The 27,837-nt window shown below is 40.2% G+C and overlaps 1 protein-coding gene across 1 annotated transcript in view; it reads right to left on the bottom strand.

Annotated features, from left to right (window-relative positions):
* Positions 1-27,837, bottom strand: part of Abca13 (ATP binding cassette subfamily A member 13) — a 421,036-nt gene that overhangs the window by 367,242 nt on the left and 25,957 nt on the right. Inside the window, 5 exon segments of the mRNA XM_051200607.1 lie at positions 770-933; positions 3,393-3,421; positions 5,527-5,678; positions 24,115-24,238; positions 25,656-25,749. Of these exon segments, the coding sequence (XP_051056564.1) occupies positions 770-933; positions 3,393-3,421; positions 5,527-5,678; positions 24,115-24,238; positions 25,656-25,749 (563 nt within the window).

The raw sequence follows: 27,837 nt of genomic DNA, 5'->3' as shown, positions 1-27,837 counted from the left end.
CCATCCAGTGCATCTTCGTGACAACTAACCCTTGCCTAAAACCCCTTATTCTATAATTGAAATAGCTCTGATCCTCAGATGAGCTGTGCTGCACAATGTGAGGGCTAAGACATTCACTCCTGACAACCCTCAGCCATGTCGACATCGCAAGGGGCTATGTTATGTTAATAATCTGGCCTTTAAAAAAAGTATAAAGCATACTATGGAAAGCTCTTCTCCAGAATGTGCCCCTAGGAACATGAAATCAGAGCCATCATACCAACTGTGTCCCAAGTTGTCAGGAAAACACAGAGCATATCAGGCTACACAGTGTCTTGGGCATTATTAGCTAAAAGTATTACATTATGCCAATTTTCTAATGGACTAAACCTTAGAAACAACACAGCTGGTTGTTTTATTATTAAATATAGTTATAGTATGGTATATACTAATTCATCAAAATGGAATATTATGCAGTCATTATATACTAATTCATCAAAATGGAATATTATGCAGTCATTAAAAACGATCATTCAAAGACAACACAAGCCAAACAAATGTTAATCAGATGTTAGCTTTCTAATGGTTGAATGTGAGCTAAACAGCAACATTACCCCTAGATAAGATATGTACACTCAGGCAGGGACAAAGACGGGGGTGTAAAAGCTCCAGATGTTTCAACAGGACATTAGTAGGTTATCTTTTATGAAAATATTACTCAGTGAAACATTCCCCCACTAAAATTATGGAAGATAATACATATAATTACTTGTTGCTATTTTTCACTTACTTCAAGCCTGCCTGGAGAAAGTGTGCCACGGTATCTATGCTGTCTTCCAAGTGAGCGCTGGTTGTGTGCAGGCTGGGAAGTGAATGTAGAAAATGCCAAATATGAGGTTGCTGGTGGAGGCTTTCCAATTTTGATATCACATCTTCAGTTTTATTGAGATCCATCTGATAGAAAAAAATTCACAAAAGTTTTCCCACTTTATTTTATTGATCAAGCAAAGAAGAGGCAAATAGACAAACAATATGCTTCAGATGTATAAGAAGCCCATACCTACGTTCAACAGACAAGATTTTTAAAATGTTGGGCTGCTTCTATTTTTAAAGTTTTGAAAATAATAGAAATGTGTATGTCTAAAATGATCACTAAAAAACAATACAAAACCCTTCAGTTTAAAATAACTGTAAACTGTCATTTAAAAAAAATAAGGAAAGAAGAAAAAGCAGAAAAAGTGAAAAGGGGGAAAACAAGATGCAAGAAATGAGGAGAACGAGAAGGAGGAAGCATCGGGGAGCAGGTTTGCTGTCACAGGGACCACTGATGGGTGGTACCCTGGGTGGGCTGCTCCTGGTGCCAGCCCCCATCCTATCTGGTTGAGCTTGCTTCTTATGGAGAACAGATGCAGAGCGGAAAGCCTCTCAGCATGACCTTGGTGTGGGGTGCTGTGATCAGGAGGCTGGACTCTCAGTCTTAACTGAGGCTAGACCAAACAGCCAGCAGGAGATGTGGAACCTGAGCTCAGAAACAGCTTCTATACCTGGTCTTTCCGCTTTCTGAACATCCTCCTGGAATTGTATAACCCGTCTCCTGACCCTTCCTTTTCTTTCCCAAGAGACAAGAGTCACACTCCCACCTTCCCTCCTCTATTAGAACTTTTCTTGTCAATATCACCCACCCCAGTAGGCTGTTGCTTGCTTGCTGCTCGCACTTGAACCATACCAGTACTTAAAAACACTTTTTCTGGGCTTCCACACAGCTCTGCTTCCTTCTCTCCCTACCGCTAGCTTCACACACCTTCTGAGATACGTTCTCTGCCTCACCTCCATCTACACTCTCCATCACTTCTTCCCCAACACCTTCCACATCCATACTTCTATCCCAGACTATTTCCTTCGACGCCCAGTTTGTGTCATCACACCCTCCTTAACAGCACCGCCTTGATGGAACACTAACACGCCCCAGCCCATCTCATGATTTTTCCTCTCCCCTTTCTTCTGCTCACCACACAGCTTAAAAAAAAGAAAAGAAAGAGTCTTGTAAAGATATAATTCAAGTTTCACTCATCTACTGAGATTATCACACAGAACATTCTACTCTAAATGAAAATCAAGCAGAAAACCAAAAATGGTAGACCACACTTGGAATCTCAGCACTAGGAAGCTGAAGAGACAGGAGTATTGGGAGTTCAAAATCATTCTTTGCTGTGGCCATACTACAGTTCACCGTACACACTGCCTCTACATCTGTGCATAATAATCAGATAACAGATATAATGGCAGTTTCTACTTTCCACAGTTATCATAATCTTTTTCCATTTTAATTGTTGACTGTATAAAGTAGGGCATCAACAATTACTTATCCAAGTTTTGAATATTAAAATTATCCTTCTTTAAAAATAACCTATTTATATGTGAAAGTAAATTACATTGTCAGAAAGGACACATAGGGCATCAAGTTGTTTTTCAAAATTGATTGTATCAAGCTTTTGTTGTCACAAGCCATCTGACATTTATAAGAGCTACTTATAATTCCCTTAAAAATGCTAGTTTGATCATTAAAATAGTGCTTGCACTAACCTTGGTGAATCAATCCCTCTGCCCTAATGTAGCAGTTAGGGTAGGTGTCTGGTTACAGTTGGGTGTCAATTAGTGGAAGCACAGGCATCCCTGCTCCATCCACAACAATGGTTGGACCTTATCATTGGCTCTTCTAATGGTTTTTTTTATGTACACATTTCCTTGAGGTGCTTTCGAGCCATCTGAGAATTGCTCAGACACAATGTCAGAGCACAGTGCTACCAAAAACACCTGGGCTTTGAGTGTCTGGTGTAGCAGGGTGAGCAGGCAAGGACCTCACTGTTGACAGTTGACAAGTTCACCCTTTGCCTGCATCCCTACATTCTTGACTCTGCTGGTGGCTGAGTGAGTCTCTGTTTGAGGCTATCTTTGAAATATATTTAGCAGCGTGTCCATCCCTACTCACCAGAAACAAAGTATGGCCTCTCCACCCTAGCTGTGACAACCTGGTACCTGTACAGATGATTACAACCTTGACCTTAACTGAAAGCCCTGCATTTGAAGCAAGTCAAAAGTAATATGCCAAACACAAATCTCACCAATTTTGAATTCATGTTGACTTAAATCCCCCCAAAGCAACCTGGTTACCACCTACCACCCACAGTCTCTGCTCCCACCCTGTCCTCCTCAAAGACCCAGAGCTCTGACTTAAGAAATTAAAAACTATCTTTCAATCTATATCTCATGCAAATTTATTTCTGTTGAATTCCACCCTACACAATTGTTATGAAAAAAGCAAATGATTAATAGAGTCCTTGGAAATATAAACACAGCTAAAAAAGGACAGTGAATCATGTGTCTGTGTTTCCAATGTTGCTGGGGATACTCACTGTTAAAAAACTGGAGCCATAAGAGGAACCTACAATAAAACACATTTAACAGATCAGAAGGTGATGGGAGATACCATTATGTATATATGTTTCTCATACTGGTTAATAATAAAGCACTGTTGGCCAATAGGAAAGGAAGATAGGAGGGACTAGGAGACAAGGAGGAAAGAGGAAGTAGTAAGGAGGAATGAAGATGGAGAGTCTGGAGAGAGCTGGACGCCAGCCGCCTCCCCGGTAAGAGAAGGCCATGTGAAAATACATAGATCAGCAGAAATGGGTTAATAATTAAAGACAGAGCTAGCCGATAAGAAACAAGTAACAGGGCCAACAGTATTGTACCAAATACAGAGTCTCTGTGTATTATTTGGGGCTGGCACGGCAGCAGGACAAGAATGGGCGGCAGGCAGAAAAACCCGTACTCGTTACAAATGGCGCCCAACGTGGCTAATAAGAACTTACACTTAAAATTTAACAAAAGGTTAAAAAAGGGTTTTAGTACTCGTTACAAGAAGGTCAGACCCCAGAATGCCTGCTTCACTCTATAAATGAAATGAAACAGCCAGGCTCAAAATACAAAGGTGAACAAATAGGAGAAGAAATATGAAGACAACTGTTGTTGCCATATCCCAAATCTCATTGACATAATTTCCTAGAGAACAAATAATAAATAAAGTGTGATACTTGGTCCAGTATTTTTGCCAACCTCTAATTACACCTGGCATTGTTAGTACTTGACACAAAATGAAAAAAAGTGAATAGAAATAAAGAAGAACAAGCTGGTTATGTTGGCACAATCTGTATTTGGTTGTTTTTATTCTATGCTCATTTGGGGCCTGCCACCCAGCTCCCAAATAAATACACGAAAACTTATTCTTACTTATGAATTCCTAGTCTTAGCTTATTTTTAGCCCGCTTTTCTTAACTTAAATTATCCCATCTACTTTTTGCCTCTGTGCTTTTATCTTTCTTTATTCTACATCTCTTTCCCTCCTTCTTACTCCATGGCTGGCTGTGTTGTTGGATGGCTGGCCCCTGGCATCCTTCTCTCCTCATTTTCTCGACCCTCCCTCTTCTCTCTTCTATTTATTCTCTCTGCCTCTAAGCCCCACCTATTTCTCTCTCCTGCCTACCTATTGGCTGTTCTGCTCTTTATTAGACCAACCAGATGTTTTAGAGAAGCAAAGTAACACAGCTTCACAGAGTTAAACAAATGCAACATAAAAGAATGCAACACATTTTGCACCATTAAACAAATATTCCACAGCATAAATAAATGTAACATATCTTTAACTAATATCCCACAACAACATCCGCAATCCCAACACTCAGGAAACAGAGGCAGAAGTGTTGCTCAATTCAGAACCTGTCTGTTTTACATAGTAAGTTCCAGGTCATCCAGGGCAACAAAGTAAGACCCTTCCTCAGAAAACAAACAAGTAAACCCTTCAGATATGATGAGAATGAAAAGTAAAAGTATTGTTTTTCAGATTTTTAAATAACATATGCTATGGGAAATAGCTCAGAGAATTATAAACTGAAAATAGATATATCCATCTGAAGATAATTAGTTCTTTCAATCATATCTTTAAAAAACTGCACTCCACCCCCCCAAAAAAATAAATGGTATTGTTTATTGAGACAAGATAGCCCAGGCTGGCCTTGAACTCAATATTGTCCTGCCACGGTCCCCAAATGCTGAGTTTACAGGCATGAACCCTGACCCCATGACAGAACCCAACAGAACTCCCTCACCTGTTGCAGAAGGGCACCTGCCTTTTATTGAGACTTTATCTCAAAAACCAAGTCATATATCCAGTGAAAAGGGGGAGTCACGGATGTGTGTAGAGAAGGTGTGGATAGTTCTTAAATATGGAAAACAACATGGGATAAGTGGATGGCCTTAGAAAAAGTGATTAAGCTGAGTGGGCCTCAATCTATGGGAGGGCGGACTAACTCCTCCTTTGTACCCCTCATGCCTCCCAGGGAGGAATATCCAATCCCACCCTCCATAACAGCAAGCAGTGCTGGCCTCACTCAGCAGGGAGCGCACCTTCTCCTAACCCCTTGAGAAGCATATAGCATAAAGGGTTCTCACTGTGTCCAAGAAAACAAGGTTACCTTTTCAGGATCTTACCTGGAGTGTCTGACCTTTTCAGCCAGAGGTTTTGTAAGCTCTTTGCCTTGTGCATTGTTTCAAAAATGTCCTCAGCCAGGTCCTGTAGCTCTTTTAAAAATACCAGGCTACTGACTTTGCTGTCATCAGTTGCAGTTTGGAACCTAGACAAACTTCAGACACAAAGAATAAATACCACAGGTGAAAGAGCTCTTACAGGAATCGGTTTCCCTGGTGTTTAAAAGGGTTGTACCAAAGTGTCTTCAGTGAAATACACACAAGGTTCCAAGCCTACCACCCGCCAGAAAAACCTTTGACCATCATCCAGAATAGAAATCATCTCTAATTTGAACATGTAAGCTCAGAAAAATTGAGAGGTCCGAATCTCAGCCCGGAAGAGGCGTCAGAGGAAGGCCCAAGCTTCACACCCAGAGCAGCATTGTCAGAGGGCAGCCAGATCTTCGGGCCCAGAGCAGCATCAGTGAAAGGCCAGAATCCCAGTTTGAAAGCAGCATCAGAAGGACGGCCCAAGCTTCAGGCCTGTAGCAGTGCCAAGGAAGCCAGGAGCCTCAGAACCGGGAGCAGTGTCAGAGGGAGGCTGAAGCCTCAGCCCCAGGAGTGAGGAGTGATCACCCTGTGAAGCAACAGCAGCACTTTCCAGCAGTAGCTTCCAGAAATTATTTTAACAAGTTCCTCTGGGAAAGAGCACCTGTGTGCCAGCCAGCATTTTTCGCTGGCAGTTACCCCATTACTACATCAACTCATCCTCGTCTACACCTCCAACAGGAGGAGCTTCCACCATCGCTGTAGCCCCGCCTGCACCTCAAGGAGTGACCACCTCAGCATTGGGCCCACTTCCACCAGAAGCTCTGTTCTACTTGTGCCTGCAGGAGCAATTAACGGAGCCACAGCCCTCAACCATGCCTATTGGCGAAAGAGGGAATCCTTGAAGCACAAGCCCCACCTGTACCAATTAGAGGAAGAGATGCATAGACAATAAGGTAAGGACACACTCAAGAATATAAAGAGCAGTACAGCACCACTAGAAACTAGTGGTGCTACAACAGCAAGATCTGAACATCCACAACACAGATGAAGTAGAAGAAAACAATCTAAAAAATAAAAAATAGTTGAGGCCCTTAAAGAAATGAAGAAAAAAATTGGAAGATATCAACAAATCTCTTCAAAAAACCAAGAAAACACAAACAAGTGAAGGAAATTATTCAAGACCTGAAATCTGAAATAAAGGCAATAAAGAAAACATAAAGTGAGAGAATTCTGGAAATGGAAAATCTGGGTAAATGATCAGGAACCACAAATGTAAGCATAAACAACAGAATACAAGAGATAAAAGAACTTCAGGCATTGAAGATAACCTGGAGGAAATAAATTCATCGGTGAAAGAAAATTTTAAATCCAACAAATCCTTAACACAAAGCATGCAGGAATTCTGGGGCACCATGAAAAGACAGGACTTAATAATATGGATAGATAAGAAGAAGAAGCCCAGCTCAAAGGCACGGGAAGTATATTCAACAAAATCATAGATGAAAACATTCCCAACCTAAAGAAAGATATGCCTATGAAAATACAAAAGGCTTAGTCTAAGAGACCTCAGACAGTGGAGCCAGGATGTATCCCTGGTGCACAAAAGGACTTTGCAAACATATCCCCCATGGAGGGATAACTGCCTTATTCTAGAGATAGGAGAGATGCCCTAGTCCCTACTTCATAGGACCTGTCAGATCTACATGACCCCAACTGGATGGCATTCCCCTACATATGGTATTGTGGTGGGGGGTTGGGAGGAGAGGGTGGTTAGAGTGCATGGGAGAGGGCAGAGAGGGCAAAAGGGAGTGAAGGAGGGAGGGAGGGCTGGAGGGGAGGGAGGGAGGGAGGGAGGGAGGGAGAGGGAACTGGGATCGACATGTAAAATAAGAAATTAAAAAAAAAAAAACGCTTTGACTCCAAAATTTAAGTTGAAGAACAAGTTACTGGGGAAAAGGATTTCTATTTTTGTTTCCACAGAAAATGAAAAGATGTGGATTCCTTGCAGACTAATGTGGTTTGATCACGCCAGACCGCCTGAAACAGAGTACAAGCTGATCCTACATTCCAAACAGCTGGACAAAACAGCCCTGCAGACTACAGCTAGGATATCTGAATCTTCTTCGAATCCCCCAAGACAGCGCCCCTTACCAGCAGGAAGTAGTTTGGAAAGAACGACGCCCAAATTCCCAAATATTGTGTATAAATGTTTGTTTTCATTTAATTGGACTTTGTTATATAAAATTAAATAAAAATAAATAAATAAAAAAGGAAAAAAAAAAGAAAATACAAAAGGCTTACAGAATACCAAATAGACTGGAACAAAAAATAAGAAGTTCCCTTAACACATAATAATTAAAACAATAAATATACAAAATAAAGAATATTAAGAGCTGCAAAGGAGAAAGGCCAGGTAACATATAACGGCAGACCTATCAGAATTATACTCAATGGAAACTCAATATTCTCAATGGAAACAATGAAATCCAGAAGGTCCCAGTCAGAGGTTATGCAGACATTAAAGGACCACGGATGCCAGCCCAGACTACTTTACCCAGCAAAGCTTTCAATAACCACAGATAGATAAAACAAAATATTCCAAATTTAACCAAATTTAAACAATACCTATCTATAGTGTGGATAAATAAGAATCTGGGAAAACGACAGGCTGATGGATGTTTATTTGGGGAGAAATCACTTACACCAGAAACAGATGACCACCAGCAGGTTCCTGTCCCAAGGATACCTCCAGATGCTCTCTGTCTCTGACCAGGAAGCAAGAGAGAGAGCTGGGGTCTGGGGTCCAAGACCCCAGACCTAGTTCTGACAGGTCACGCCTGCACCTGTCCTCACACCTCAATGGGCATGGTCAGTGCAATAGGTGTGCAGGGTGAATATCTCACAATTCCCCTTTTAGTCTAAAGAAAAGATTTAGGCTTGAAACAACTATAAACAAAGAGTAAATATCAAGTATGCTTTAGGAAAAGGAAAATTAAGAACATACAAACTTAAGACCTATACCTATCCACAAATCCAGCCTTACAGAAAGAACTAGAAGGAAAACATCAACCCAAGGAAATCATCTACATCCACAAGAACACAGTAAATAGATGAGCTTACAGCAGCAAACCCCAAAGAACTGAACACAAAATGGCATCACCTACAACAAAAACAAAAATTACAGGAACTAGCAAATACTGGCCATTAATATCATTAATATAAATGGTCTCAATTCACCTATAAAAAGACACAGGTTAACAGACTGGATGTGAAAACAGAATCCATCCTTCTGCTGTATACAAGAAACACACCTCAACCTCACAGACAGACATTATCTCAGAGTAAAGGGTTGGGAAAATAATTTTCCAATCAAATGGACGAACTAAGAAACAAGCTGGTGTAGCTATCCTAATATCTAACAAAATAGACTTCAAACTAAAATCAACCAAAAAAGATTTTTTTTAAAGGGCATTTCATAGTCATCACAGGAAAAATCCATCAAGAGGAAATCTCAGTTCTGAACATCTATGCTCCTGCATTTGTAAAAAGAAACATTACTGAAAATTAAATCTCAAATCAAACCCAAACACTAATAGTGGAAGAGTTCGACACCCACTCTTACCACTGGACAGATCTGCCAGACAGAAGCTTAACAGAGAAATAAGGAAACTAACAGAGGTTATGCCTCAAATGGACTTAATAGACGTCTATAGAACATTCCACCCAGACCCAAAAGGATATACTTTCTTTTTAACACCTCTTAGAACCTTCTCAAAAATCGACCACATACTCAGTAACAAAGCAAACCTCAATAGATAAAAAAAAAAAAAAAAATGGAATAAACCCTTATGCCCTATCAGGCTGCCACAGCTTAAAGTTAGAATTCAACAGCAACATTAATTTCAGAAAGTCCATAAACACATGGAAATTGAACAATGCTGAACTGAATCACCAATAGGTCAAGGAAAAAAATAAAGAAATAAAAGACTTCCTAAACTTTAATGAAAATAATGACACAGCATACCCAAACGTATGGGACAGAATGAAAGCAGTGCTAAAAGGAAAGTTCCCAGCACTAAATGCCTACATAAAGAAGCTGGAAAAGTTACACGCTAATGAATTAACAGAACAGCTGAAAGCACTAGAACAAAAAGAAGGAACTCACCCAGAAGGAGTAGACTGTAAAAAGTAGTCAAATTGAGGACTGACATCAATAAAATAGAAACAACAAAAATAATGCAAAGAATCAATGTAACAAAATAGATAAACCTTTATCTAAGCTAACCAAAAGACAGAGAGAGAATATTCTAATGAGCAAAATCAGAAATGAAAAGGGGGACATAACAGACACTGAGGAATCCACAGAATAATCAGGTCATACTTCAAAAACCTGTACTCCACAGAATTGGAAAACTTTAAGGAGATGGGCAAGTTTCTAGATAAGCACCACATACCAAAATTAAGTCAAGGACAGATAATCAACTTCAATTCACCTATAACTCCTAATGAAATAGAAACAGTTATCAACAGTCTACCAACCAAAAAAAAAAAGCCAAGGCCCAGATGTATTCAGTGCAGAATTCTACCAGATAATCAAAGATCTAATACCAATACTCCTCAAATTATTTCACACAAAAGTAACAGAAGGTATATTGCCAAATTCTTTTTTTTTTTTTTTTTTTTTTTTTTTTTTGAGGCTACAATTACCCTGACACTCAAACCACACAAAGACACAACTAAGAAAGTGAATTATAGACCAATTTCTCTCATGTGCATAGATGCAAAAATACTCAATAAAATACTGGCAAACCGAACTCAAGAACACATCAGAAAAATTCATCCACCATGACCAAGTAGGATTCATCTCAGAGATGCAGGGATGGTTCAACATATGAAAATTCATCAATATACAATATGAACAAACTGAAAAAGCAAAACTACATGATCATCTCACTAGATGTTCAAAAAGCCTTTGACAAAATTCAACACCCCTTCATGATAAAGGTGTTGGAGGGAATAGGGATACAGGGAGCATACCTAAACATAATAAAGGCAATATACAGTAATCCAACGGCCAACATCAAAATAAATGGAGAAAAACTCAAAGCAATCCCATTGAAATCATGAAACAAGACAAGGTTGTCCACTCTCTCCATATCTATTCAACATAGTATTGAAGTTTTAGCTATAGCAATGAGACAACAAAAAGAGATCAAAGGGATACAAATTAGGAACAAGAAGTCAAACACTCACTATTTACTGATAATATGGTAGTTTACATAAGTGACCTCAAAAATTCTACCAGAGAGCTCCTACAGCTGACAAACACCTTCAGTAATATAGCAGGATACAAGATTAACTCCAAAAAAATCAGTAGTCCTCCTATATACAGATGAAAAATGGGCTGAGAAGGAAATCAGAGAAACATCACCCTTCACAATAGAAACAAATAACATAAAATATTATGGGGTAACTCTAACCAAACAAGTGAACGACCTATATGACAAAAACTTCAAGTCTTTAAAGAAATAAATTTTAAAAAGATATCAGAAAATGGAAAGATCTTCCATGCTCCTGGATAGGTAGGACCAACATAATAAAAATGGCAATCTACCAAAAAAGGAATCCACAAATTCAATGCAATCTCTTATCAAAATTCCAGCACAATTCTTCACAGACCTTGAAAGAGCAATACTCAACTTCATTTGGAGGGAGAAAAAAAAAACAGGATAGCCCAAAACAATCCTGTACAACAAAGGATTATCTGGGGGCATCACCATCCCAGACTTCAAGTCCTACTATAGAGCTATCATAATGAAAACAGCTTAGTATGGGTATAAAAAAGAAAAAGAAAAAAAGACAGGTGGACCAATGGAATTGAATCAAAGACTCTCATATCAACCCACACCTATGAATACCTAATTTTTGACAAAGAAGTTAAAAATATAAAATGGAAAAAGAAAATATATTCAATAAATGGTGCTGGTATAACTGGCTGACAACAGGTAGAAGAATGCAAATAATCCATATCTATTGCCATGCACAAAACTCAGGTTCAAATGGATCAAAGACTTCAATATAAATCCATCCACACTGAACTTCATAGAAGAGAAAGTGAGAAATACATTTGAATGCAAAAGCACAGGAGACCACTTCCTAAATAGAAAACCAGTAGCGCAGACTCTGAGAACAACAATTAATAAATGGGACCTCCTGAGACTGAAAAGTTTCTGTAAAGCAAAGAACGTGGTCAACAAGACAAAATGACTCCTCCTTACAGAATGAGAAAAGATCTTCACCAACTCCACATCTGACAGAGAACTGATCTCCAAAAATATACCAAGAACTCAAGAAACTAGAAATCAAACTACCAAATAATCCAATTTTAAAAATGGGGTAGAGATATAAACAGAGAATTTGTAACAGAACAATCTCAAATGGCAGAAAGATACTTAAGGAAATGCTCAACATCCTTAATCATCAGGTAAATATAAATCAAAACCACTCTGAGATTCCATCTTACACTGATCAGAGAGGCTAAGATCAAAAACATCCATGACAGCTTGTACTGGAGAGGATGTGGAGAGAGGGGAACACTCCTCCATTGCTGATGGGAGTGCAAACTTGTACAGCTGCTATGGAAATTATTATGGTGTTTCCTCAGAGTATTACAGATCAACCTACCTCAAGACCCTGCAATACTACTGTTGGGCATATACCCAAAAGAGGCACATTCACACCACAAGGACATTTATTCAACTATGTTCATAGCAACAATATTTGTAATAGCCAGATCTTGGAAAGAACTAGATGTCCCTCAGCTGAAGAATGAATAAAGAAAATGTGATATATTTACACAATGGAGTACTACTCACTGGTAAGAAACAATGACATCCTAAAATTCACAGGCCAATGGATAGAACTAGAAAAAAATCATCCTAAGTGAGATAACCCAAAACCAGACAGAAAAATACAGTATGTACTCACTCCTAAGTGGATATCAGATATAAAGCAAAAGATACCCAGTCTACAATCCATAACCCCAGAGAAGCCTCAACCCTCTTCCAGAAACAGATGGAAACAGATACAGAAATCCACAACTAACCAATGGTCTAAGCTCCTGGGGTACAATTGAAGTAAGAGAGGAGTGAAATATGAACAAAGGAGTCAAGACCATGATGGGGAAATCCACGGGATCAGCTGACCTGAGCTAGTGAGAGATCACTGGCTCAGGTCTGACAAATGGGAAACCTGCATAAGATCAAATTAGACTGCCTTAATACAGGTGACAATGGTGTGACTAGAACAATATATGAGGCCACTGGGAGAGGATCCAAGATCCAATATTAATGCACAAACTGACTGAATGGGGCCCATTCTATATGGAGAGATACCTTGCCCAGTCTAGACACAGAGATGTGTGGGTGAAGTGCCTTGGTCCTGCCTCAAAGAGATGATGGTACAGACTTAGTGAATTTCCTAGGGGAGGACTTACCCTCTCTGTGGAGCAGATGGGAGGAAGGGGAAAGTAGAGGAATTAGGGGTGAGAGGAGGGAGGGGGAACTGGGATTGGAACATAAAAAATAAGTAAATAAATAATGTGTAAAAAACATAAAAATATTTTAAAAATTAGAAAAGTTTGCTCATTCTCTTCATTTTTGGTAATGCACAAAAATTTATATATTAGTTAGCAATTTTTTCATTTATTTAACATGTACTATAACGCACACCCCATGCAAGGTGCAGAGACTAGGCATCAGTGAACATGAACAGGAAACAGAGAGGATTGTGCATAGAGATAGATGCTAAGAGACAATAATACCAGGTGACGGAGAGGGGCTTATAGCTGATAGCTGAGAAATAGCTCAAGAATAGGAAGAACTGGGGAGTCTCTGCTGGGCATGGAGGTACGTACATGTGTAAAGGCCCAGAGGAACAAGAATCAGAAATATCTCAGTAAGAGAGAATGGGAGTTGATGAAGCCAGAATATTCCAAGCAGTTAGTCATGAGAAGACTATTCATCTGCTGAATATGAACATCCATGAACAACTACTCAACAGATCATTTGGCATGACCTGTCTAAACAGGAGAAAGCACATGCTATTAGCTGTAGAAGCAGCATTTGCTAAGTCCAGTGTCTGTTCATAGTAAAAGGTTCCTGTAAATGACATCAACTTCCTCAGCTGGTAAGGAACGCTTGCAAAACACCTGCCACTAACTTCCCTTTGCCAGCGAACCTCAAGGCTTTCCGACAAAGATCAGGAGCCAGCAACAGCAGAGCTTCCTCCCCATGCCTTCTCAAAGTCTGCTGCAACCACCCAAGGTATGAGGGCAAAATGGAAATAAGGATGCATGAATTTAAACAGAAGTAATGCTGGGTTGCAGGGATGCCTCAGCACTTAAGAGCAATTGTTTTTGCAGAGGACCCAGGTTTGATGCCAACACCCACATGATGACTTGAAAGCATCTATAGCTCCACTCCCAAAGGATCCAAAGCCCTATTATTTCCTCCTCAGGCACCAGACACACATGTGGTACACAGGCATACATGCAGGCAAATACACATTTACAGATAATATTAACATCACTAAATATTTTTTAAAAGAAAGAAGCAATGAAAGACCTTTATTCAAAAATGCATCGTTGTATACAAATTCAATAGCTGTAAATAAAGTTCAAACAAATTTGTAAAAACTAAAATAAAAGCCTGATGGTGTGGTGCATGCCTTTAATCCCAGTACTTGAGAGTCAGAGGTAGGTGGATCTCTGTGAGTTTGAAGTCAGTCTGGTCTACAAAGTGAGTTCCAGGACAGCCAGGGCTGTCACACAGAGATACCGTCTCAAAAAAAAAAAAAAAAGAGAGAGAGAGAGAGAGAGAGAAAGAGAGCATGGTGGAAAAGAAGGAGGAGGAGAAGGAGGAGGAAGAGGAGAAGGAGGAGGGAAGAAAGAAAGAAACTAAGAAAGAAAACCACAAACAAATTCCATAAAGTTCCATTCCACTGACATTCTCAAAATGACAAAGCTGAAGAGGACAGGTCAATGATTGGTGTGGACAGCATGTAGGCAGGGAGTGACTTCAGGAAAGGCATGAGGGAATTCTCATGTTCTCTGTAGCTAGAGTGTAGCATTGCATGAGCTTGTTCCAATGACACATGTCAGGGAAGTACAGACACATATACACACACATACATACACATGCAATGAGCATTCACACACATGGATACACATAGATGTATACAACATAAAAATGAACAAGTCCTTTATCTAGTGCTCTAGACCATGTCTGGCCTGGTGCTGCTATTGTATTACAATTGCGTGCATTACACATCACTATGTGAGGGCCTGACTGAAGGGTCTGTAGGAGGAAAACACAAATCAAACTCACGGTAAAGATGGACAAAGTGCTGCCTACCTGAATCTCTGCTCCTGGCAAGGTACAGGCTGGATTATGGGGGTAGGAGAAGGCCTGGGCTATGCAGTGAGACTGTCTCAAAAGAGAAAAGATCGGAGAGTGAGGTCTGCGGAAGAGCACTTGCCTAGCAGGGATGAAATAGGACATGAGTTCCATCCTCAGTACAAAGATGGACAGAAAAGAGTGGGAGAGAAGGAAGCAGAGAGGAAGAGGGGAAGAGAAAGGGAAAGGGGGGAGAGAGGGAGGGATGGAAGGAGGGAGGGAGGGAGGGAAGGAGGGAGGGAGGGAGAGGAAATTTTAAGTACTAAAGAGAAAAAAATAAACCCTCAAAACTTGCAGGCAACCGCCAGAGGAACTAGGATACAAGGTGGATTCTAAGAGATTCATATAAGGTCCCTCACAGAAGGGGGAAGGGACAAGTTCTCCAGAGCACATGGGGAGTGGGGGAGGGGGCAGTGAGTGGAGAGGGAACTAGGAGAAGGAGAGGGGGGAGGAGAGGAAAGCACTTGGGACTAGGAGGAATGAGTCAGGGGAGGAATAGAAAACAGAAAAGAAAGAGAGAGGGGGGGGAGAGAAAGAGAAAGAAAACACAAAAGAGGGAGCCATTATTGGTTTGAAGAGAAAACTGAACCTAAAGAAATGTCCAGAGACCTACAAGACTGACTCTAACAATCTGAGCAACAGTGGAAAGGCTACCAACTTATCCACTATCATGGAGCCCTCATCTAGTACCTGTTAGAAACAGAAGCAAACACCCACAACTAAACACTGAGCCAAACTAGAATCCAGATGCAGAGAGGGAGGAGAAGACCACGCTGCAGAAACACATAGAGACAGCTAACCTGAACAAGGAGGAGCTGACGGGCCCCCAGACTTACAGCTGGGAATCCAGCATGGGACTGACTCAGACCCCCTGAACATGGGTCTCAGCTAGAAGGCCTGAGCGGTCTGAGGGACCTCAGACAGCAGAACCAGGATGTATTCCTGGTGCACAAAAAGACCTTGAGGGCACATCCCCCATGGAGGGATACTCCCTTAACCTAGAGACAGGAGAGAAGTCCTAGTCCCTACTTCAAATGACTTGACAGATTTAAATGACCCCTCCTGGATGGCATCACCCTACATGTGGAGTGGGGGTGGGGTAGGAGGGGAGGGTGGTTGGAGTACATGAGAGGGGGGGGAGAGAGGGAAAAAGGGAGAGAGGGAGGGAGAGAAGGAGGGAAAGGAAACTTGGCTCAATATGTAAACTAAAAATAAAAAAATAAAAACTTGCAGACAGGAAGAAAAAATAGAATGATAATCCTAATCAGAGACATCTGCAGGCTAAGCAATCTAATGATCTCAGCTAAAGTGGCCTCCAAGACCATTGTCACCATAACCCACCAGCAGAGAAGCCACTGCCATAAAGCTAGTGGGAGACTCATAATGTGATCCAAAGTTTGTGATTCGTAAGACAAGTAAAAGCTAATGAAAATGGTAGGTTTCTATAGGTTTTTTTCTAACATGTCCACTTAGGCAGAACATCCAACAATTGACAATTCTTTAAAATGCTAAATAAAATTGCCATACAACCTAAGGAAAGTCTTTGAAAAAAAAAATGCACACCTGAAAAAAAAAACTTGTACACAAATACTGCACCATCTGTAGTAGCTGAAACACATAAATAATATAAATATCTATCAATGCATGAATATATAAGTCAACCACTAATGTAAAACATGAAATATTGTTGGATACCATATAAAGGAACCTCCAAGACATTTCTAAGTAAAAAGAAAAAAACTGTGTGTGCTTGCACACACACACAGGTACATATACAGGCACACACACAGATGAAGGTACACATATATAGACAAATATACACACATATACAGACAAACACATACATACATAGGTACATATATACATATAAACACATATACACACATACATGCACACAAATACATACTCATGCACACAAACATAGATTATGAGAGATGTCCTTCTGAATGTAGTGAATAAATGATTCTCTTATTGATTGATTAAAAAAAAATAGACAGGCCAGAAGTATAGGCAGGGTTACCAAACTAGGAGAATTCTGAGAGGGGAGGTAGATAGTGAGTCACCAGAGAGATGCCATGTAGCTAATGGGAAGGTAGGATGTCCAGGAATTCTCTGGTAAGCCAAGACCATGTGGACATACATAGATTAATAGAATTGGTTAATAATTAAGAAAGATCTAGCCAGTAAGAAGCTTAAGCCATCAGCCAAACGGTTTATAATTAATACAAACCTCTGTGTGTTTATTTGGAATTAAATAACTGCAGGACTGGGTGGGACAGAAATTCCCGTCTACACATTAGACACTAACACATACAACTATAAGCTTCACAAATCCTAGTTTTAAAGGAACTGTCCACAGTACTGAAATCTATAGAAAAGAGAGGAGACTGCTGAAGTCCAGCACTGAGAGTAGAGGGAAATAGTAGAGGGAGTAGAAGACACAGATTTTTCTTTTTGAGGTGAAGAAAAATATTGATTGATTATGATGATTAGTGTTAACTATAATTTACAACTGTGAATAAGGCAAAACTGATGACTTGTATACTTTAAACAAGTCACTCATGTGGAGTTGTAAATCAGATCATAATTCACCTTTTCACCTTTTTTCCTAAAAAATGTAATACCAACCAAAATCTTAGCATGCACTTTGTAGAAATAAGCAAATTTTAAAAATTTGTGTGAAGCCCATAAGCCCTAGAAAGTCAAAATGACTCTGAAGAAGAACGAAGCTGAGAATTTACACTGACTCCAAGATTTACCCTGACCTATTGTCATTAAGGTTAGTAAAGGACAGTAGAACAAGGAAAGGGCAGAACTGCATGCTATCATTGCCTCAACTGATGCTTTGTACAGTCAGACAAAATGAAGATTGCTCTTCATAAAGGCAAAGGAATAGTTAAGAAAGAAAGAATGGCTTCCATCAAGGTCCAAACACTGGAGTTTTCTAGTGAGGACCTTAACTCCAATGTGAAATAGCACCAAATAATCAAAGGAAACCATGTCTGGAAACATAAAGAACATTAGTTGGGCTACAGCAATAAAGCACTATGCAGTGGGTCCGTGAAATAACACAAATGTATTTTCTCACTGATCTGAAGATCAGAGACCTTCATAAAAGGTCCTGGGTTGGCTGGGATCAGAGGTAGAGAAGGGACATCTTCATGATGTGCAGAAGACCGTTCTTAAATGTGTTCTAGCAGAACAGAGAAGCACTCTGGTGTATCTCCTTTTCCTTGCAAGGGGTCTATTAAATCAAAGATTTTCCCTTGGGATGTTTTTTTAACTTTAATCGGTAAAGGTTCTGCCATTGGTACAGTTGTGTGGGTGACTAAAGCTTCAGTGTCTGAACTATGAGACAGAACAGTTCAGTCCATAGCTTGCCATGCTCAGCACCTAAATCTCACCATTCAAGGCCTTTTCTTATGTAAATAGCATGTGCTCAATCTCAGCTGTCCCCAAAGTCTTTACTCACTTCATTATTGACTCTGAAGTCCAGGTACAAGACCTCTGCTACATATCATCTAAAGAGGATATGGGTGACACTTAAGAAGCAATGTATGTTCAAAGGAACATCTTCCAATAATAAGTATATGAATGCAGAGAAGGGATATGTTTTCAAAACATAATGGTGGCCCAGCAGCACATAGACCTTGACATTTCAAACAAGAGAAACTGTGAGGTTAAATAGAGTGGTAGATTTGAAATAAGCCTGAAACCAAAAGAGGCACTTTAAGTTAGAGCTTAAGGTTCAAATACAATTATACTTTACACAATATCCTGAACTACAGAGCAGCTGTGGGAATGATGGCATATACAGAGTCCACCTATAGGCTCCTTGTGAAATTGGCATCTCTTTGACTCATTCTCACAACTCTAACTAGACAAATACATGCAAGAGAGTGGTTTCCACCTCAGAGATACTGATTAGAACATCTTGTGCCAAGGAAAATAAAGCGACTATACCTATTGAAATCTAAAGGAATCATCTTTGCTTCCTGGGTCTATCTGGATAAATATATTTTTAAAATAAGGGTGCCAGAGCAATTTTATGTGGATAGGATAAAATCAGGATCACAACAAATTAAAAAAATATATATATTGCAGGCCTTACAGACTACAGCCAGGATTTCTGCATCTTCTTAGACTCCCCCATGACAGCGCCCCTTACCAGCAGGAAGTAGTTTGGAAAGAATAACGCCCAAATTCCCAAATATTGTCTATAAATGTTCGTTTTCATTTAAATGGACTTGGTTATATAAATTTTAAAAAAATAATAATAAAAATATTGCAGATGGAACATATCTTAGGCTTCTATTATTGTGATAAAGCACCATGACCATAAGCAAGTTTGTAAGAAAGGGTTTATTTCATATTACATGTCCAATAAGAGTCCATCACTGAGGAGGGAAATCAGGGAAGGAACTCAAGCAGGGCAGGAAACTGGAGGCAGGAACTGAAGTAAAAGCTGAAGAACATTGCTTAATGGCTGATTTCTCTCAGCTTGCTCAACCTTCATTCTTATAGCTCCCAGAATCACCACCAACAGTGAGCTGGGCCTCCCACATCAATCACTAATTTTAAAAATGGACTACAGACTTGCCTACAGGTCACACTTAATGAAGGCATTTTCTCAAATACAATTTTTCCTCAGTTAACTCCAGATTGTGTCAAGTTGACATAAAACTAGACAGAATAATTGACCCCTTGTCATCTTGACACTATTCCACTAGAACCCTTCCTTTTTCATTTGGCCCCAAGATGACATAATAACATTAAAATTACAGAATTGAACATTATAACTCTAAAAAAAAAGTCTTTAAAAATTCAAACACTTTAAAATGTTTGTCTCTTTAAAACATCCAAAGCCTCTCTCAAAGTTCAAACCCTCCAAAATCTCTCTAAAACTTCAAAGACCCTCTAAAATTCCAAAGACCTTCAAATTCGGGCTTCAGTAAAATCAGAATAAGTTAAATGCATTCATATTTCAAGAGGGAAAAAACATGGCATAGTCACAACTGAACAAAATAAAACCCGAGCCCAACAGTGTCAAATCAGTATCAGGCATGTGGGACTCATTAGGAATCTTCTGGGCTCCTTCAAAAGGCTTGGAAAGCCATTATAGAACATATGGTTTGTTTCATAGGCTCAGGCAGGTTCCATTTCATTCTGGCTGATGTCCTTGGTAGTTGTCCCATGATACTGGCATCTACAAAATGTTGGGGTCTCTACTGTAGTTGGGCTGCACCTTCACCAATAGCTTTCTGTGCTGTCTTCAGGGATTCTGACTCTGACACATTGTATCAAACATCAACTCCTCTTCATGACCTCTTCAATTCTTGGGTTTTCACTACAGCCAAGGCTTCACCTTCACCAATGGCCTCTCTTGACTTCTCATGGTGTCAAGCCCAGCCATTTCCATGGCTTCTTCACTCCTTCAAAGCCAGTACCACCTGGGTGATTTTACACTACCAAGTTTGGCTACTAACAAGAGCTACAACCTTTGCTGCTTCTGAAACACAGATTCTGTGTGCTAACTCTGAGGAAACACTTCCCATAAGATTTCAAATGCTTTGCAAACCGACTGTTTCATTTCAGTAGTCCTTGTCTCTTCCAATTCTTCAGCTCCAGCAGACAAGATACCACAGACTCTTGAGACAACACATACAAACAGCCCTGGTAGACTTTTTCTTCCTTCTCCGCTTCCTTCCATTGTCTGTACTTCTCTCAGCAGGACTTTCTAACTTCCTAGAGTAGCTCACTAAACTCCAAACACTCAATGTCTTTCCTAGCCCAAAGTCTTCCTCAAAATATGGTCAAGTCTACCCCACAAGTATGTTGCCAATTTCTGTCTTAGCTAGGGTTTCTATTGCTGTGATGAAATGTCTTGCATGACCCTAAGTGAGTTGAAGAGAACAGCATTTATCCTGTGTTGCATTCCCACTCCCACCTATGAGGCAGCTTTGGATGAAGCAGCAGGATTTAGCTACTCAGAAACGCCTGGGGCATTGAGCAGCTGAGAAATTTTAAAAGACAAGGGTGAAAAGTCAGCTAGGAAGCTGGAAGTTGAGGCAGCATGGGTGATGTAGACAGAACAGATAGCAGCAGAGAGGGAAAGGGGTCATCAAGAGCCTAGAAATACTTTAGACTGGGAAAAACAAACACAGTAGTGGTTGTGGTATATGGATAATTAAAAAACAAACTGAAACTTTTTAAGATTTCTTTTTTTTAATTACATGTCTTTGCAAAGGTGGGGTGTGTCTATGAATGCAGGTGCCTGCCAAAGCCAAGAGGGAATCGGGTCCCGTGGAGCTGTAGCTGAATCCCTCCCAGGCAACGTGAGGACTGGGAACTGGTAAGAGTAGTACATGTTCTCAACCATGGACCCATCTCTCCAACCCAAAACTCTTCCCATTAGTAGGAGCAATATTTTGAGCAAAAATTGAAAGTCTAAACTGCCAACCTAGGTGAAGGGCAAGGCAAGTTATGCAGGAAAGAGCAAGGAACATGCTGGCAGGGCTGACTTCAGCCTGCCCCTTACAGATGATTGGCAGTAGCACAGGACATTTCAATTGTGCTTTTGTTTATTCACTTTATCTTGAACTAGGAGTGACTCCCTAACAAAGTACTGTGAGAATATAGCCCCTTAATCTGTGGTCGGTAATAACTGTGGTTGCACTCTGAAATCCTCTTATTGGAGCAGCGGGGAATCGCCCTACAAAGCCAGGAATGAGGAAGCTGATTTTCATAATCAGAATGTACCTGGAGGTTCTGCCCAAGTTAAGCCTACCTGAGTGATAAGGAATATCACGGCCATTCATGGGGCAAATTAAACATGGTGATCTATAACTAGCTTTGAAATGAAAACATGTTCACAGGATTTGTGAACCAAGACAGTCAGAAGGGAGTTGCTGGGGGTATTGTTGCTATTGGTTAGTCTTTTGTGTTTTTTTGTTTTGTTTCTACTTTGAACTTCAGCAGAATTCATAGCCTAAGAAATGTGGAATCAAGTGAGCAGTGCCTGGCAGAGCGGGTCTGAAAGCCAGGCTCTCCCTCAGAGTTTGTTTCTTTCTCACAGCTTGCTCTTTTCTCATTCCTATGCTGTTCTTTCTGCTTTCATCTCGTATTTCCCTCACCTCTAAGTTGCCCCCCCCAATACTGAGCAGCATTTTAAAGTTCTTAAAATCCCTGCAATGCTGGAGAGTTTTGCAACTGAGTATACTTTTGAGAATGGGAGATAAACACTTGCAAGGGTGACTTTATAATCCTTGAGTTTCTGCAAACCAGAATGTGAGTATTAAAATGGAGGAACACACGAAGAACTAATTATTTCTTGGAGTTAAAAAAAATAGTCTACCAGACCAACACCAACACTTCCACCCAAACAGATTACAAAATAAAAAAAAAAAAAAAAAAAAAAAAAAAAAAAAAGGAAAGGATACTGTCAATCTTATAGTAAGGTAGTGTAAACCTGATGATAATAAAAAACTAGATAAAAACACAACAAAAATGAATATTATTGACCAATTTCCTGAACAAACATAGGTACAAAATTTTTCAACAAGCAGTTGCAAACCAAATTCAAGAATATATCAAAATATCATATGTTTGAAAGATCATATGTTCATCACAATCAAGTTGACTTTTCTTTAGAGGTACAGGTTGAATACAGGTAAATCATAACTGTCACCCATCACATGTGCTCAGAAATCACATGATGTTAATATAGAAAAGGCCTCTGATAATATCCACAACCTCTTCATCATAAATGTCATGAAGAAACTAGAAACAGAAGGAACATGCTTTTATAAAATAAGGGAGAATCTGTATATTTTCTCTCATCTTCCTAGCTTCACCATCATTGAACTAGGAGGGTGAGAGGCCCTGGTCACAGAAAACACATGATTTTCACTTCTGTGTTGGACTTCCCAGTAGACAGAACTGTGAGAAGTAAATATGTTCTTTGTGTGTTTCTGAAAAGCTATCCAGTCTAGGGCATTTTGTTATACAAGTAGCACCCATTATGTCTAAAATTATCTGGAAGGATTCAGCATAAAACAGAAGGGTAGGGATGGAGAGATGGCTCATCAGGTAAGAGCACTTGTTGCTCTTACAGAGGACTTGGGTTTGATTCCCAGAACTTACATGGTAGCTCATAACCATCCATAACTCTAGTTCCAGGGGATCCAACTGCCTCTTCCAACATCTGTTGACACCAGGCATGCATATAGCACACATATATATGTCCAGGCCAGGAAAAACATACAAAATTTAAAAATCTAAGTTTGAAAAATAAACATCTTCCATTTTAACATTTGCTTCATGTTTTAAAATCTCCAGCTGTTTAATTGCAACAAGTGTGAATTCAACTCCACATCATTCAACCTCAAAACCTCATAACATGAAGATCAGCTAGTCACTTCCTTCCATCCTTTATTCCACCTGAGAAAAGTTCCCAAAACATTTTGAATTCTCTGAGTTAAACCTCTTCATTTTTACCCTTGTCACTTAAACCAACTCCTGCTTTGTCTCTTGATTAATACAAAATAAGATCAAGAGCTATCTCAGCCTATCTCGGCATTGTGAGAATCTGAGAAAGCAAAGTAAAGCCATCACACATCTGAGGATAGTTAGTACCAAGAGGAAAGTGGTGCCTGGCTGGCTGTTCTTTCACCTGATAACAACTTGACACAAGATCTTGGTAATCTTATCTATACACAGTAAGAACATCTAGAAGTCATCCCCCAAACTACTCATTTTCCAACTACATTCAAATGAAAAATTGACTAAGCAAGTAATAGTAATTTTGAAGTCAGAGTTTAACTACAGAAAATAATTAAGAGGAGACAGAATTTTTCTCATCAGCATTTAGCATGCTATGAATCTGGAGATACAGTGGACATCAGTAGGAGCGATTGTTATGTGACTCCAAGCAATAAAACTGATTTGTTTGTAACTCTGAATTCTAGCCTTTCATTGTCCCTGACCCCAGATTACTAAGTATGCATAAAAATTATACGGCATTGTAAAGGTTGGGGGCTTGGAGGAGAGGGGGCAATATGTAAAACCATCCTAAGAATTCTAAAAAGGATGTTTATATTTCTCATACCGAAAATGGTGATCCATGGAACTCTCAAAGCTGATGTTCCTACAACTTGAGCCAGTGTTACAAAGCAGTCCTTTAACAAAAGGGAGAACACCCTGGCTGGGAAGATCCCGGGCTTGCAAGTAACCTGCATATAAACACAAGGAAGAACTTAGTTCTGACACCTATTACCCGAAGTAGGGTGCTTTGTGCAGTGACTCTGCCTTCAAGTCCAATTGCATATAATGTGAGGGACAAGTAGCTCCTCCATCCAAGAACCCAGCCCACCAGAATCTAGCTAATAGGTCCATGTACCCATGTGTTTGTCCTTTCTTTATTCTCCTGCTGTCCCAGTTAGGTCAGTCCATGGAACCTTGTGGGACATGGCAGGTGGTGCCCAAACAGGGTCATTAACAGTAGATACTGACTATGGGGGACTTGCGTTGATTAGAAAGAGGAATTGCTCTTATAAGGAGCATACTAATAAAGAAATAAGGGTAACAGAACAAACAAAGAAATGGTTGGGAAGCATTTCAAGTTAGGCAATCATGTATTAATAAGAATCTAGAGCTAGGCAGCTATATGTTAATAGGTAGGCTCTATAGTTAGGTAGTTACATGTTGACAAGTAGAATCTAGAGATAAGCAGTTACATGTTAATAAGTAGAATCTATAGTTAGGTAGTTATATATTAACATGTAGAATCTAGAGACAGACAGTTATGTGTTAGTACTTACAAAGAGATTTTGAGGGCAAGCAAAATTGAGATATAGACAGTTTATGGTATTCTTTGGATATTTATAGAAACCATAGAATGATGTAGAGATATGAAATTGAGAGATGGATGGTTTTATGTTGGCCTTTGGATATTTGATGAAACCACGGAATGGGGTGGATATGTTGCAGCTTCATTGGTTCTTGGGGAGTATGTGGAAGTATGCCCTTAGTTTTCAGGGAAGGAGGAAATTAATTAGTCAACTTGAGAAAAATAAATAATAGAAAAATTAATGGAGAGATACATGCTTGAATGGCCAAAAAAAAAAAAAAAAAAGCATCAAGCAGGTAAAGGACATCCAATGGTGGAATTTTGGCCTGGCTGGCTACATGGACCACTAGAAAAAAAAAAAAAAAAAAGCTGGATGAGTTGGCACCTTCCAGCAGCCTGTATTGGTGGCTCAACTTTTCAGAGTCCCAGAATGAGCTCTGATTAAATGCTACTCAGTTTCTTAACAACCAGACACTACTTCTGTTGTGTCTGATAATTCATGAGGGTAAAAACAGGCAAGGGAGAAGCCTCCTGGGCCTATGTGTTTTCATCTAGTGGCTTTGTCAATATCCTCCTATAACTGTTTATACTGATGAGTTCCTCCATTTTGGAAGGCACTTCTCTAATTACCTGAAGTGCCCATGAGCCCCATCCATTCAGCTATTCAGGGTAGGCTTCTGTCCTATAATTTAGACAGGAAAGAAGGAAGGAAAGAAGGGAGGGAGGGAGGGAGGGAGGGAGGGAGGATTTTGTTTCTTTGAACATTTGAATCTAAAAATTGTATTCAGAATGAAACTTACAGCTATCTCTGTGTCTGGGGGGTTCTTGAAAACGAAGCACGGTCAGAATCATGAAGAGGATACATGGCCAGAAGAATTCAGCAAGGGAGAGGACCTGAGAAAACACAAAAGACAAAATGCTGAACACGTTTCCAGGAACTATAATAGTCCCTCCACTTGAAGGATGGTGGACAGGCAGGCCAAACTACTTTTATAGAAAGTCACTGTTGCCCCTATTTGTGAACATGCTATGTGAGAAACACATATGAACCAATGTCAGATGTATTGAATAACAACAAATTCACAAGATACAGTGGTCTCATTGATGACAATATGCCAAGAAATCCCACTCTCCTTGATAGCTGGTCAAAGCAAGCAAGGGTTCTTTTATTCCAATCTAAATCACCAAAGTTAATATCAGATCATACATTACACATCATATAGTAAATATATCTCTGTACTTATTACAGCAAGGCTACAAAAGAGTTGTAAGTCCCCAACAGAGTTCAAAGAGTTTCAAAGAGGCTTGTGGCAGAGTCTGAAAGAGATGTAACAAGTGCCCATGAGGACAAGCACAAGAAACAAGGCATGCATGGGGGGGAGGGGCTCTGCCTGAGACATCACTGCAGCTGCCCCCTTAGAGACAGGCTTTGGGGTCAAAGTTGATCTACAGGAGTAAAAGGAGCTGGACATTGGAGGCTGTAGAGAAGTGGGAAGCAAGTCTGGGTCCAGAGAGATGAGCCAGTGGGCAGATGGACAGCAACCATGTGAACAATAGGGACTGAGACATGCTGAAGACCCTAGGACAGTTGAAGGTTCTCTGCCTATTGGTCCCTTGACACTCACACTGAGTGGTCAGGTTTGATGGGTTGGTAGGGCTGTCACCACTAACGTGTCCTCCTCTTCCCAAGGTCCAGCTGAGGGAGTTACACCTTTTCCTCAGTCTGGTATATCCAGAAAATTCTCAGGCCTGCTCTTCCTGAAATAGCTTCATTGTGTTCCATGTATATGCTCACAAGCTTGATTTACTTCGATAAATTTATGGTGTAATAGCTTTCTGTGTTTAGAAGCAATTATTGATCAGACTGGGTGGCAATGGACAGATGTTCTCTATGCCTCTGTCAAGGTGCAGAGTTGTCACCCCACCTCTGCATTGCACTCTGAGTCTCTTAGGGCAGGACACTACCCAAGAAGCCACTTTCACATAACATAACTGAGGGCCTGGAACAGCCTGACGGGAAAACCTTTCTCCCGGATCCATTGGGGTGGGGCCTGAGAGAAGCCCAAGCTCATTTGCCTTGAGATCCAAATCCGTAGAGTCATCCGATCACCTTTCTCACCTGTCCTGGATTCTGTTCCTTTTCATTTCCAAGAGTGTTTTTTAATTTCAGAAACGTCATTAAGGGAGTAAAAGAAATAAATAACTTCACCCCCATTTCGTATGCTCGAACAAGTCAACTCCTTTTCATTTTTCCCATCTCTTTGGCATTCCTGGAGAAGGCAGTGCCACCCTCCCTGGCCCCATCTGAGAATCCTACTTTCCCTTTGCTGCTGCACAACACAGTCAAGTGAATACACGCAGGCTACAAAAGTGTTTCTTCCAAAGAGCAGCACTTGTGTGTTAAAGTATCTCATTCTTTGAATTGCTTTGGGGAAATGGAATAAACTCCTCCATCTTACGTATTCCAATCTTTTGGCACGATGAAGACTTTCCCAGAGGAAGTAATGTGGAGAGCACAAACTATCTTTTCGGTGCCAGGACTTGAACCCAGGGCCTCGTGCATTGCGAGGTAAATGTATTGCCACTGAGCCACACACAGCCCTAACCTTAAATACCCAAAATTGAAATAAGTACACAGACAATGGGATTAGGAATTGATGTGAGAAAGAGATATAATCCTTAAGCCAATGTTACTATGAATAAACTTCAGATCTCACCTTTCTAATACACAACATGCGAACGGCAGTGGGTAAATTCGCACCAAAAACTGCCTGAAAATCAGTAAATCCAAGTCTTCAGTCAGTTGACTCCAACTCTGACTCCAACTTCTGGTCCTCTGAACTGAACTCTATTCTTCAGCCTGCCATTGCCTTCTCCCTCCCATTGTATGTATGCTTGTCAGTGACTTGCAGAGAGCAAGTGTCAATGTGACCGGTGAGTGTGCTCCGCGAGACCAGCCAGGAAAACACAAGTGGGATAGCA

This window comes from Phodopus roborovskii, unplaced genomic scaffold, assembly GCF_943737965.1.
Source record: "Phodopus roborovskii unplaced genomic scaffold, PHOROB, whole genome shotgun sequence".
NCBI lineage: Eukaryota > Metazoa > Chordata > Mammalia > Rodentia > Cricetidae > Phodopus > Phodopus roborovskii.
Note: the sequence above shows the minus strand (reverse complement) of the source record. Positions and strands in the feature narration are given on the sequence as shown.